The following is a 14,578-nucleotide window of genomic DNA, read 5'->3' as shown; positions in this document are numbered from 1 at the left end:
CACGGTTTAGCTAGGTGATACGTGTCAAAATAAAATCCACATGAACGAACACTGCCCAGAGCATCACACAGACTCCTTTTTCTTCTCCAGATAAACACACAAAAGCACCCAGCTGTGATGTGAAAAATAAACAAATAGGTGAATTTAAAAAAAACCAGGTCACCTTCAAACATTGCTCTACTGTTCAGTTCTGACTTTCACATGCCCATTGAGATGTAGGTGCTTTCAGTGGTGGACAGGGGTCAGCATGGGCACTCCACCTGCTCTACAGCTACGCAGCAAGCAGCAATACACTGCATGTTCTGACACACACTGGGCAGGGCTCTTTTCCGTCTAGGATTAACTTCACAAAAGAAAAAAAAACAGGGAAAAGGATTAAACCGCAGGAAGAGCAAGACAGTAGGAATTCCTTTTCAAGGACAGATATGTAATAGACACCACAAACTCAAATTAGACATAGGCAGCAATTAAAAATAACAATATAGAGACATGTATAAAGAATATGGATCGGAGATGACAATTTCTAGGTCCTGACTATGTCTGGTTGGACCTCAAACACAAAATTCCTCACCAAAATCATACACTGTGCATTACATACAAACTTGGCTCATGCAGGGTCTCCTCCTATCCAAACCTGTCACTAATATAAATACAATAATAACATTCCTAAAATAACAGCCACTGCCCAGCCGATCTATAGAAATAAAACTCTTCACTGGAGCCATGCACCAGGCTATATGAGGCTGCAGAGCATTGTAGGCTCTGTAGTGCTCTGTTTATACAGCTGTCTGTCTGGATATATCCACTTGGCCAGAGGCAGGGAAAAGTCTCGGTGGTGGAGAAATCCATTCCAGTCTAACAGTGAATGGAACAGAGGCAAACTCTAATGTGCAATGAAAGCACTCCGGCACAGGCAGCAGCTTATAATGAATGAGCCTGAAACTAACATAAAAAAACACTTTTGCTGGTGCAAGATGGTGGCACCCTGACAGACACACCCCATGCCAAGGGAGGAGACTTAAAAATAGCCATCTGATGCCAAATAATACTGACTTTAGAAACCTGGAGCCCTTGGCAGACATATCAACATCTACTGAGCACAATTTTATTTATTTGCTCACTTCTGGAACTGCAAATATCACGGGTGAACAAAGAACCACCAGTCAGTACATTTGGTAAGATTGGGCCTGTAGGAAATACTCCAATGTTGGTTGAGAATGAACTATACGACCACAATAAAGGAAGAGACTCAGGTCAGGAGTCACAGAGAACTGAACTTTCTGACATATGTAGTTTGATTCAACTTCTTAAAGAGAAGCTGACCTGCCTTGCACTGCCAAACTCTGAGCCCCCATAATCCTCTCTTGATTTAGCCTAGACCTTAACATATAAGTAACCATTTCAATTATTTTAAGTAACAGTATCAAACTTGTTTTGTTTGCCTTTTTCTACATGTTTTGATTTAGCTCAGTCACATTTGTGTTTGTGTCTATACGGGTGTGTATTGTGCTGTGGACATGTGTGTTATATGTCTGTCATAGGTATGATATTTTGAATATTGTGATGCAGTTTGTGTGAGAGAAAGCGAGTGGCAGTTATGTTGTTTAGAGGTGAAACCAAAAGGTGACAACAATGATGTTCAGGCATAATGGAGAATCAATAACTAATCCACCTGGATTACTTCAAAGGTACAAGGTGCTCTGGTAACAAGTGCTGGATGACAAACGGGGAGAGAGGACTGAAGATATGGTGGTGTGTGACAGGAGAATGTGTGTGTGTGTGTGTGTGTGTGTGTGTGTGTGTGTGTGTGAACAGAGCTTTGCATTCACAGGATTTTATAAAGTTCATTGGCTTAGTTTGGAAAGCAAGAAAAAAGCCAATAGGAAATGCACACAATGATCACTGTGTACAGAAGTGAATAGCTTATAGAAAATAGCGGGACACTGTTTGTGGCCAACCTAGTGGGGGGGTTTTTAATGCTTAAGTTTAACTGAGAAATTAAATGCATGCAAGTGGAGGAGTGCTTAAGTGGATCTCTTCCCACTTGTATATTCCTCTTGGGGCTCAACAAGTGAAGTTCTTTTGGCTTGACTGAAGTGAAAAATGCATGGGTGGAAAATATAGGCCTGTGAGTAATATATGTAAAATTCCTTTGGAGTGTAAAGACATGATGAAACAGTCATATTTCTAAAATGTACATATCAGGAGTAGTTTTCTTGATCATCTGGGAGAGAAAAACTTCACTTTTGCTTTAAATCAATCAGTTGCATTAGAAATACTTTATCATTGTAATTATTTGTCAATTGTTGAGTGCATGAGCATTTCAGTGTGACTAAGTGCAGTTGATGAGTGTAAAGGAGCTCAGCGCTGAGGAGAAAAGATGGACAGCATGTGTCCAAATGTGGCTCTGGGTAACAGTGGCTGACTCAGTTGTAATGAGACAAATGAGATGCTGGGTAATTTGGGCTGGTGTTGGGGAATCACCAGCTGTTTTTCCAGGTGATCCACAAGGGGAGACGTGCGTCTTGGAGTTATTGTGGATCCAAGTCTCTGCCTCGTGAGACGGGCGAGTGACAGGCCAGCAGATAAATGTTGCGATGACAGTTTTGTGGAGGCTGTTACATCTGTCCACTATTTCTACAGAGAGAGCATCATTTGTGCATAACCTGTATATTTTGTAGGCACACCCAGTGCAACCTTTGTAAAAACATCTGTCACACCTTCAATTAATTTGGTCACAAAATGTGACTGATCACTTGCAGTAGGGAGCCCTGTAGCAGTCTTCAACTTAATGCTATATTTACATAATTTTCAGACATCCAAACTGCAGATTCTTCAAAAACAAGATTTTACACATATAAACACAAATGTAGCGAATATTGGCCTATGTGTCAATGCATCTTGAATAACATCATTTCATTACAGTGGAACATCTGTCAAGGGCTGGGATGTAATAGGCAGGGGGGGAACAGTCAGTTCTAAAGGTTGATGTTGGAAGCAGGAAAAATGGGCAAGCGTAAGGATCAGAGCGACTCTGACAAGGGCCAAACTGCGTTGGCTAGAGGACCGGATCAGAGCATCTCCAAAGCAGCAGTTTTGTTGTTTTTTTTTACCCTCATTCGACCAACTCTGCAGTCACACAGCTGCCTGAAGTAGTCCAACGTGCACAACAATTAGCTGGATTCTAACTACTGATGCATGAATATGCACTTTTCCTTCCCATTACACAAACACAGTCCAAAACCAACTGGCATGTGCACCTGGCAGTAAGTATGACTGTAGGCAAGCAAGAACTGATCTGATTAAGCACCTAAGCAGTTTCATTTACCTTTCTCACAGCAGACATTTCAATTTGCCAAACACAGGTGCAGCTGATAACATCACTGCTGGATTTCACTTATTTGTGCCAGTTTATAGGCTCAGGTTCCTTTGCAAGCTGTACCACCAGCATTGCTTAATAACACACTAAAAATAGAACAGAGCCATCATTAATGTCAGATGTTACACCTGTGCATTTCCTGCTATGACAAGTTAAAATGTCTGCTGTCAAAAAAAAATGCCTTAAGGCACGACAAATAAAGTTCAAGAGGAGGAAGTTGGGATCCTCAATGTTTACTTCATCTTGAAAATAGACTCTTGGACGGATGTGTCCAATCTCCTCCTTCATCTCCAACAGTTGGTTCAGCTGCTCGGTTCCCCTCTCCCTCTACCACTTGTATCTCCTCTTTTAGTAGAAAGCATTTTGTTTACCATATTTGAAATATGGCAGCCCCGAGTGTGTGTGCGTCTGCTCCCCTTAATATTGCTCAAGAAGTGCATTTGGAAGACTGTTTGTCTCCAAGCTCAGACACACACATACACACATCTACACACAAGCCTGGCATATTTCAAATATGAAAGTGCATTTCAGCTAAGAAGAAGTGGGAAGTGATTTATAAAAGGCTTTGGGGAAAGGCTTTCTACTGAAGAGAGAAAAGACATGGCAAAATAACTCTTCTGAGATGGAGAGTGGGAGGGTGCAGCTGAACCTAATGTTATACTGTAGACTGCGGTAAGGCTGAATATTATGGTAGTAGCTCAGAAAACAGTAGCTCAACTTTGTGCTTACAAAATGCTCCTTGAGGGTGTTATAGCACAGGATGAATTATTGAATAAATGACATGTTATTGGTTTAATCCCCATAAACTATTGGCTCCAAACTGTTGAACAGATGATATTAAACCAGTGACAACAACCTTTTTGTCATGGTGTGTGGGGGGGGAGCTCAGCTCTCCAGAGTGCCTGTTACTTGTGAATGTCAAAGAGAGGACCAGCAATGAGGAAAAGTCAGTTCTCATACAACATCCAGTGTTTTAATTATAGTGCACAGAAGTTGTATTTTAATACAATGACAGCAAAGGCTTCTTATCTTATCTTAGTATGTATGTTTTCAATTGACAAAGCCAAAGTGGTTTCATATCAAATTATTATTAGGAAATCAATTTCAATGTGATGAAATAAATACTGGGGTTGTACTCAACTTTTGCTCTAACTCGATGATATCAAGTGACACTGATTTCTGTATACACGGGAACCTGTGAATCTGTATGTAATCCATACCATGTATCACTGACAACAGCTAGAGAGGTATTGGTTTGATTGGCCTGCTTTGATAAATGCAACACACAGCTGTAATGGTTGAAAACCTGCTGCTTTTTCACTTGTTCCAGATGTATTCAGTCGTATCAGCTGCTATAAGACAGAGCTTTCTGACTGTGTATACCATCTTAAAAGGCAGGGACACACCTCACAGCAATTAACAAACCTACTGTATCACTGCACGTAACAAATTTCTAAAACTCAGCCGTCACATAACATGAAAATGTCCTGTTCATTCTGTAAATGACAAAATTAAAATAAGCTAGAACCAGAAATACTGCTTTGTGGATGTATGCCTCCACCAACCAGTCAAATTGATAGGAATGGGAGAGAAGTGAGGTCCCTGACCTTTGATCACCAAAATCTAACCCAATTATATTTAAGTCCAAGTGGACATTTGTGCCAAAAGGTGTTCTTGAGATATTATGTTCACAAGATTCATAAGGACATGCGGAAGGACAGCTAACCTAAGAACATTATGCCTTCGGCTGCATCTATCGCCGGCGCAGAGGAATAAAAATCTTGCTCACTGAAGTTTTGATTTATTTCCTACACTAAATTTCCTACAGTTCTTGTGTTTCTTTTAAATAATCTACACTTTCCCATGTCTTAAAGGGAAGACAGCCAGAAGGACAAAACCAAATGAATCAAATTATTATAACTGGAGTGGAGCAGCAGCTAAAGCTACAGTTGTGAAGTGAATATGTCTACGTAATACAATGTTGAAAATGCTTAAGCTTGTAAACCATGTGAGGCTTCTAGAAAGAGGTAGATTTGCTTGAGAATATTGGTCAAACATTAGTCATATTGTATCTGGAATCAACAAAATGGTGCTAACATGACAAAATACAAGTCACCTGAATGGAAACTGAATAATGAAGCTTGTTAGTGAAGTGTCTGAAAAACTTCCAACACAAAGGCTTCTATGGGTTTCATTTGGGTGTTATGTGGTGAAGTTCAGGTAAAGTGGTACCTGGCATCAGTGGCTGCCCAGTCATACCAATAGGAGGCATCCCCAGGTTGTTCATGGCTGTCGCCCAGGCGTTGGGGTCTGACAGGGGCATGGTCATTGCGTTGGAGTCCATTGTCATGTTACAGATCCCTTCTGCAGACAAACAAAAAAGGGGGCAGAGAGAAGAGTCAGTATCATTTCTGTAACCTTTAAATCATCACCATGTAGGGTCACGCCAGAAGAGGAATCGTGTCACAGCAAAGACTGAAGGAGATTGTTTTTAACAGCATGGTGCTGTTAAGGCATCTCCAGCTGCCTCCTCTCTGGAAACACTCCCTTGAAGTCTATGTTCTGTCTGAGGGCAGAGGAGGGGGCAGCTCACTGTGCCCTTCTGACAACATAGTGATTTCAACAACAGTGCCATCTAAAACTATTCATTATGATGTTGTTTGTTCCGTTTCTGCATCGAAGTTCAACAGCCTGACCTCTTTGCGTCTCGGTGACCTGTGCCAAGAGTCCACTGGAAATGCAGCTGTATGAAAAGAATCACACAATGTAGAATCTTGCTTGCTAAGCAGATTAAAAAATACATGTACAAATGTAATCCATAATATGTATCACATGTATACATATCCAAATACTGTATATGTATTGAAAATGTACTCCAGTGAAAGATCAGAGCTTTTATTTTTGAGCCAGACTAGGGCAATAATACAGTGTAAAACAAGATTATCATGGCATTGAGCACAAATCCTGATGCTATCAGGAACTTTGCTGGCACTCTGCTACTAAATCTCAGAAATATTTTGAAAAATCTCCAACTCTGCATGAAAAATACACATGCACATCATTTCAACCTCACAACCCAAGATACATAGTTTTCTGTCAAATCCTACATAATAAAGAAAATACATGTATCCCCATAATTAAAAACTAGTAAAGTAAACATGAACACATCATACATCCACCAGCAGTGGATTCTACCCATCTGCAGTCTATTTCACAGCTCAAAATGCTATTTAATTCTCCCTCTTTCTCTCTGTCAGACCTGTAAATTGCTGTGACTGCTGGCTGAGCCAAGTTGCCCTCTTCTGTCCTGATGCCAAAGCCAGCACCACTGTTATAATGAGAAGTGCTGCACCCAGCACACACTTCACACCTCAGAAGGTCTGCAACAGAGCTCAATGTGGAGGTAACACTAGGCTCCGTGCGCACAAATGTATGTGTGACAACCACTACAGCGGTATTGCTGGTGTTCAGACACAGCTGGCAATGTGTAATAATGCTGTTTGCCTCCTTACCTCCCTCTCTAGGCTACTAATTCCAGAGCTGTCGCTGCCACAGAGGCCTGATAAAACTGCCTGTGTGTCACTGTGTTAATGCTGCTGACGAGGACTTCACAGTCTTGTTAAATAACACAGCCCTATTAACTGAGGACACTTTTGAGGACTTAAAATGAAGGAGGAACCAAATGGTAGTGAGCCGTTTTATAGGAAGGTTATTACAGTTTACAGTATTAACTGTTGTCACTGTAGCGTGGATGGGTACACACTCAGGGTTTGACATGTGATGCCCTCATTCCAGCTGAGTCCACAAGAGCCTGGAAAAAAACAATGTTATATTATGTAGAATTGCATCGTTCTATATAACTGCTTTGTCATTTTTACTGACAAAATGTCAAATATTTACTATTTCTAGCTTCTCAGATCCCAAAAAACAGTAAACTATCTGTGGATTTCTGACATAAAACAAGAAATTATATTATTATAGTCAACCAGATTAGTCTTCAAGTTCTACCAGGTTAAGGTTATCCCCATGGTGCTAAGAACTGGATCACACCTCTACAGTGGCCCTCTGACCCTGCTGACAAACAATCTGCCTGGGAGTCATGTACCCTACAGTTTGTCCGACCCCCTGCTCCCATTCATTTATGCATCAAATGGTTTTCTCTGGACTGTACGACATCGACTCCACTGCCAACCACTGTTTCATGTTATCCCAACACACAAACAAACTCTTTCCTCCATGAATCAATTATACATTTCAGGCTCACAGCTCTGTGTGTCAATCACTGAGGGCTTTTAAATTTGGTACAGCGATCTGAACCCGATGGCAGGAGTCAGCCTTGGCTCCCGGTAAAAGAACCATCCTACGCCATCACATCAACATACACAGCAGAGCGAGGAATAGCAAACAGCCGCTGAAAAAGCAACATGGAGATACACACATGCAAGAACACACCTAAGCACAGATAGACAGACATACAGTAGCTCTTAAGTTAACCTTGCCAGAAAGCAAAGCTGCCAATGAGGGAGTCACGTGTTAGTAGACTGAAAACATGGATTTGAACACTTTTCTTTGCTGCAGGAAGCCAAATGTCTGCATGGAATTAAAACAATCAAATTAATCAGCATTTAATTGTTTATTCCGAGGTCAAATACAAGTACAAGAGCTACAGCCGGGGGGAAGAAACTGTCCCTGTGCCTGGTTGTCTTGGTGCACAGTGACCTGTAACGCCGTCCAGAGGGGAGGAGTTCAAACAGATTGTGTCCCAGGTGTTAGGGGTCTGCAGATATCTTGTCCACCCTCCTCCTGACCTGTGAGGTGTACAGGTCCTCCATGGAGGGCAGGCTTGCACCAATGACCTTTTCTGGAGTCGTGACTGTCCACTGAAGTCTGTTCCTGTTTGGTTGCTGAGCCAAACCAGACAGTGATGGAGGTGCAGAGAACAGACTCGATGATTCAAGTAACACATAGTACTGTTGGGTATTATCAGAGGCCATGAATTAATCCAAACTGTGATCTTTGAGTATACAGCCGGTTCTCCAAATATTCTCCAATGATTAGTCAAAGGACAGAAATTTATCAGCAACTATTCTGATGAGAAATGAATCATTTAAGCTTTTTAAGGGGGAAAAAAGGCTAATTTCATTTTCTAAATGTGAATAATTGCTGTTTCCCCCCTCTGTATTATATTACATGTCTCTGTTTTTAACTGTTGATTAAACAAATTAAGTAATCTGAATATGCCAGCTTTGGCTTTTGAAACATTGTTATTGTCTGACATCAATGGACCAAATAATGAATCAATAAATCAACAAAAGAAACAAATAACACTTAGACAAAAATAAAAGAAATTCAAGAGCAGCAAGGACAGTAAATCTGAAAAACTATAACAACAGGTAACAAATACTAGTGGACATGCTGTTAAGGGACTGCCCTGTGCACAGTTCTACATCAGTATCACCATGATACATTTCTGTGTGGACACTGCATGTGGCAATAAAAGCGATAGCGATTTTGATTTGTCTGGGGTCTGCCACAGCCCAAGGCTTTCCTGATACTCACTCTCTGCGGGCTGTGACCAGCTTTTAGCTTCCCTAAAAGCTCCCCCAGGAGGCAGATAGGAAATTAAGTCATTTTAAGGCCCATTGGCTGTAAACTCGAACAGCAAGCAGAAAGAGAGAGAGAGAGACACTAGGGGCCATTTAGTCTAAACATGGTTTTAACAGCTAACTATAGGTTTATTACAGACCCAAGAGGGTGAATCTGAGGAGGAGCTAAAAAGATGAGAGACAGAGGCACAAAGATAAAGCAAAGGATGCTTAATAGACAGATGTGATGCTGGTATAACAAAATGCCAAAAAAGAACAGTGAAGCAGAAAAATGGAAGCTCCCTCAAACAAAACTTTAAACTTTTCAGCAATGGCAAAGAGACACACACCTGATGGCAGCCATTATCATAAGCAGGAAATGCAAAAACCCCCAGTCAGTGTAAAACACCAAGTAGCCTACTTGAGCAGACCAATGAGAGCAATTACATTCCATTGTCCTCCAACCAGAGGAAGAGATACAAGTTCAAATTGTGGCTGGTCTGAAAAACCAGTACTGGAGGGGATAGCTGGGATTTTCCATTTGGAAGGATGTGGGAAGTATCCATACTTACTGTATGAATGGAAAGCACAGGAAAATGCCTTCAGTGCAGATTTGCTCTTTGAGTGTGGCTGCCTCTTACATTAATCCTCTCCTAAATGCTGGTTTGTGTGTGTGTGTGTGTGTGTGTGTTTCTAAGTATGGGAGGTAGGTCAAAAGAGAATTTTCAGGGTCATCTAGAAAAATAAGTCTCATCCCAGTGTGAGACGAATGTAACGACAAATATAAAACATATGCAACAGTAGAATACTTTGTACTACTTTATCTCTGATGAATAATCAAAGTCTACTATAAATACAGAAATGTGCTAGTGAAGATCACTATATTATTTTTTAAGTACTTAGCATACCTAACACACACACACACACACACACACACACACACACACACTGTTTGTTTAATAATGCATGACTGCTCTTTTCTCCGCTTCTTTGATCTGTTAATTATGATAAACTGGTAGGGGTCTGGCGATTAGGGATGACACAATAGAGCGTGCCCTGAGTGTTACACTACACCACGTCTCATTTAGGACCAGAAAAGAAGACAACCAAGTGAAGATGTATAGATGCTTGCAGACAGCCTGGCCTCAGCGGGAAAACCATGAGAGAGAAATCAGAAACCAGAGAACTCCGTAGAAATGTGACTCCTGCTAAGAAGGAGATGGGTGGTGACCACTCGCCACACCAACATCTGTCTTTGGTGTGACACAGAAAACCAATACGCCATACACTAAACGCCTCATTCAGATGGGATTAACTATATACAAGAAATAAACTGTGAAATTACTGTTCAGGACATGATCTGTAATAGTGGGCATTCTGAGGACTAAACAAAAGCTAATACCATTGACTACCATCCTACGTGCTGCTGACAAGACAGTGGGACATTTGTTGAGCTTTTATAAGGTTTTTCTCTCCTTAATTTATTTTCCAACCTTGTGTTGGTTTCCAAATATATTGGTGTTAACATGTTTCTGTTGATCACATTAGTGAAAACATTTTCCACTTCCTCCATTTTCACACTAAAGTCAAATTTCAAAAAACTAAGTGTTCCACTTTAAAACACAAGGACATCCACTCTGGAAGGAATTCAAATTACAGGCGGACCAGCCAATTCACAGAAAAAAAAAAAGCTGGTAATTACAGCTGTAATTATTATACTGGGGTAGGAGTGAAAATGACCCACACACGTATTCTGGATGGGATTAAAATCACTAAACAGCAGGGGTAATGCTAAAATCACCCAACCCTCCTGCAGAAATAAATCCAGCCCAAATAGGCCTTTAGATTGCAAAAACCTGGATCAAAATGACAATGTTTTTATTCAAATCAGAAACATTTTTCTGTCAGATCTGATAGAGACCATTCTTATGACCTTGTCAGGTAGAAAGTATCAGTGCACGGCTGAGAGGATGTTTTGGTAAAGATCACTTAGGCTTGACACCTCCATCCTATTGCATTTGGCTGCAGCTTTGAAGAAGGTTGCAGCAATTTGTGAGGATCCACTGTGATGCTGCAACTACACTAAAACATTACATAGAGCCTTTTTTTTTACCACTCATCAAGTTTCCTCGATAATGTGGAAACCAGCTGCATGCAGATACCAGAGTTCACTGCAGATAAACCCACTGCACTTTGACAGCTGGTATTGAATCCGATGTCTTTGTGTCTAAGAGGTGACCACGGCTTTAGTGAAGTGGTGGCAGCAGAGGTTGTCAAATCAAATTACTGCCTCCAAAATTGGATTGGAAAAACTGCCTTGAACCCAATCAACAGCAGAGGGGACTGAAACTCCAACTCTGTTACTAAACACAAAAACAGTAATGCATATCTGACCCATGTTGTATTCCAATCAGTCACCCACACTCATAAACGACTATTTGTCAACCGATATAGATCTATAAAGGATGCCAATCTTCACCGGTTCAACAAAAGCAGACCAGCTGCCCAAGGTCACCGCACATCAAATCCATTGATCACCACAAAGCAACTGACAGCAAACAAGCTGGACAACAATGTCGTGAAGTCAATAAACATCCAACACCAAAGCAACTATTTGAGCCCTGATCTTTTATAGCGAGTGAGAATATTATACTTAAATATTTTAGTCCTAGCTCTGCAGAAACGTTTTCTTATGCTTTGTATATGATGTGACACATGTGGCACAAAGGCACTCACCACAAAAAGCTGCTCTTGTTGCTACAATGTTTACATCAAACACAATAAAATGATCCTTATTCATTCATCCCAACAATCTTCCATACTGGGAGGGGTTGAAGAATATTGCTGAAAAAATAGGCCAACAAAATAAAGCCGCTCTGTCATGACTCCAACAGTCTTTGCTCAGCTAGTACATCTAAATGCCTAACTTCAATTCTCAAAATGGGTTTCAGCACTGGGTTTGAAATAGCTGCGGTTGCCCCTTTTTAAAAATACTGCATGATTAGACTCGGCTATAGCAAGTAAAGACTGATGCAACACTAGTGCACATCAAGAACTGCAGAGCCATAAACCCCCTGATATCACAACAGACTTTTTGAAATATGGAATTAGTATTTAACAGGCAATAAAGGAGGAAAACAGCAGCTGAGGGGACATCACTGTTTATCTCACTGAGGAAGAGGTCTTACTGAAGACTTCCCTGGGCAGATTAGTTGTCGTAAGCAACCTCAGTTCCTATTGCCTTATCAGGAGCTATTTTTGCACAAATGAAGCAGAGACGCTTGTGTTTGTGACACTGTTGTTAAAGAGGAGTTCCTGGACAGGAGCGCGACTCTTATCTTCCTAAGCAGACTGAGAGACATGACAGACAAGAACAGATTACTCCGATATCTCTCTGAAAGACAGAAAAATAAGATCTCAGAGAGCTGTAACCTTATCACATCAATACTATCCAAACACACAACATAATAAGATGTGGGGTTATCAGTTGGATCTATAATACAAGAAACCAAGTGCCAAGTGTATAACATCTGAACTGTACAGAGGTGAAGCACACAGTGAAGACAGTGACAACAGAATAACAAGGCTTGTAAACAGAGTAAGTAAGTTTTAAATTAATACCTGAAATCTCAAAAAGCCGTTTTCACACATGAACAATGTCTGTGGTACCGGGAGCAAACTTTGTCACGAGCTGCCCTTTCTCACATGTAGCACACAACTCTGACTATTCTGACACCGGCTCTTAAAGACAGAAGTTCCTGAATCTTTTTGTTGGTGTCTTTATTGTAAATGACTGTTTTTCTTCACCGCTGGATGTTCATATTAGTCCGGTTTTGCGTTGGTCACTTGACAAAACATCATCGACATGCCCACTAGCTCTGTGTGTGTCATGAACTCTTACAATCTTACAATCGTCTTCACCTGTGCCGATTGACAACACCTGTGCTTCCCCTATTATAAGCAGCTTCATCCATCAGAGAAGCTGCCAGATCATCCTAACTGTGTGCTCGACTCTCCAGCCATCGTGTATCTCTTTTGCCCTTGTGAAACTGGACCAGACCCTTGATTCTGAACTTTGGCTACGTCTCAGCCTTGCCCCTGAGAGACCACGAGCTCCACCAGACTTTTGGATTAGTATCTTGACTATGCTCCTGCCCTGTGTCTGAAAGAATGTGAGTAAAATCAGTGTAATTTGTTTTTGACTCCTGAAGACGCCGCTACCTTGCCCTTATAAAGACTGAGTTATAGTATATTTTTTACTGTCCCTCTGGATTGCTGGAGTCACTCGGCCTCTGAACTGAAATTCATGTCTGTGGATGAAGAAGTGTGTTTTTTACCTCATGGATTCTGTCTAAATGCACTGCGCCGTGTTTATGAAGCAGGACTTCCTCCACATACACCCAAGTGATGTTGGAGCCACTCACGTACCCAGTACCGCTCTGCACCCACTGTCAGCACCCATCCCTCTTCATCTCCTCTTCTTCAGTCAAGAGTTACGCACTCCACTTCCTCTTCCCTGGGCCTCCTGCTACTTAAATCCCTGCACACCTGAGATCAGACGCCAACCTGTCCTAATCTTCTCTGCTCACTGTGTTGTTAAGACTCTTACCCACTACTGGTTATACTGGCCATTTAATTGGGCTCACTACATTTTAGCAGTGTAGTTTCCACACTGCCCTGACAGTGTGAATACTCTGGGCTATATGTTGCTGTATTCTCATGGGCTCACTCCAGCTCACTTGGACCTTAGGTGGACTTTGTACTATGGAGCTGGTGAAGTAAAGGCCGCTTAAGGTCTGGGTCAGCTGACTCAGATATTTGCATTCTCATATACAGCTCCCTATGGGTAACTTCTAGAGAATTTAAGGGTTCCAGTGCATGAAAAGGGCAGTGCATCCTTTCACACCTTTATTTTGGTTGTTTTGTTGAATCATTCCAGGCATCTTTCAAGTTTACCAGGTGAGATAAACAGTTCATTTCTGGCAAAATATTTCACTCTCTCCACCTATCCCCTTTAGGTTAAACACACCACAGAATAATCTGAAACTCTCTAATTTAACCATAAATACCAACTGCTAACTGAAAATTAAAAGCAGGATGCAGACACACACTTACTGTAGTATTGATCTTAATGATGTAACAAAACAGTCGCTACTAGTTTCTAAGAATGATGAGCTCTACGAGACAGAGGTCACTTTAATGAACACCTTTAGCAAAATGGCTGCCGGCACATTCTTCTATCCACACTGACAGCAGTGAAGATTGGTACAATTACAGGGAAGCTGATAATTGTGCTGCATCTCTTCGACACCTGGTAGAAAAACACACCACCACTGGGAAGCAAGTGACACAGACATTAAGGATGAGAGTAGGTTTATGAGTCTTTTTCATTCACTGGTCTATTAATTTGAACATGCACCATGAATCACTGAAGCATTATATTATATAAAACTATTGTTATTTGCTGGCTTATTAACTCAAATGTGCACAGTGAAGCACTACATAAAACAGTATGAAGCTTGGCACAAATGATTCTTCTACTGCCATAAGCAATGTTTATGATGTGCACTTTATTCTAAATCGCTTTAAATTTTACACAGTACCTGTTAAAAAC

The 14,578-nt window shown here is 41.1% G+C and overlaps 1 protein-coding gene across 1 annotated transcript in view; it reads right to left on the bottom strand.

The window, feature by feature from the left end:
• Nucleotides 1-14,578, bottom strand: part of LOC109955271 (ecto-NOX disulfide-thiol exchanger 2) — a 164,845-nt gene that overhangs the window by 50,182 nt on the left and 100,085 nt on the right. The window contains exon 5 of the mRNA XM_020591267.1: nucleotides 5,612-5,743. Within this exon, the coding sequence (XP_020446923.1) occupies nucleotides 5,612-5,743 (132 nt within the window). The remainder of the gene's footprint in view (nucleotides 1-5,611; nucleotides 5,744-14,578) is intronic.

The sequence above is a fragment of the Monopterus albus genome, unplaced genomic scaffold (assembly GCF_001952655.1).
Source record: "Monopterus albus unplaced genomic scaffold, M_albus_1.0 scaffold2.1, whole genome shotgun sequence".
Classification (NCBI taxonomy): Eukaryota; Metazoa; Chordata; class Actinopteri; order Synbranchiformes; family Synbranchidae; genus Monopterus; species Monopterus albus.
This window is presented reverse-complemented; position numbering and strand designations above follow the sequence as displayed.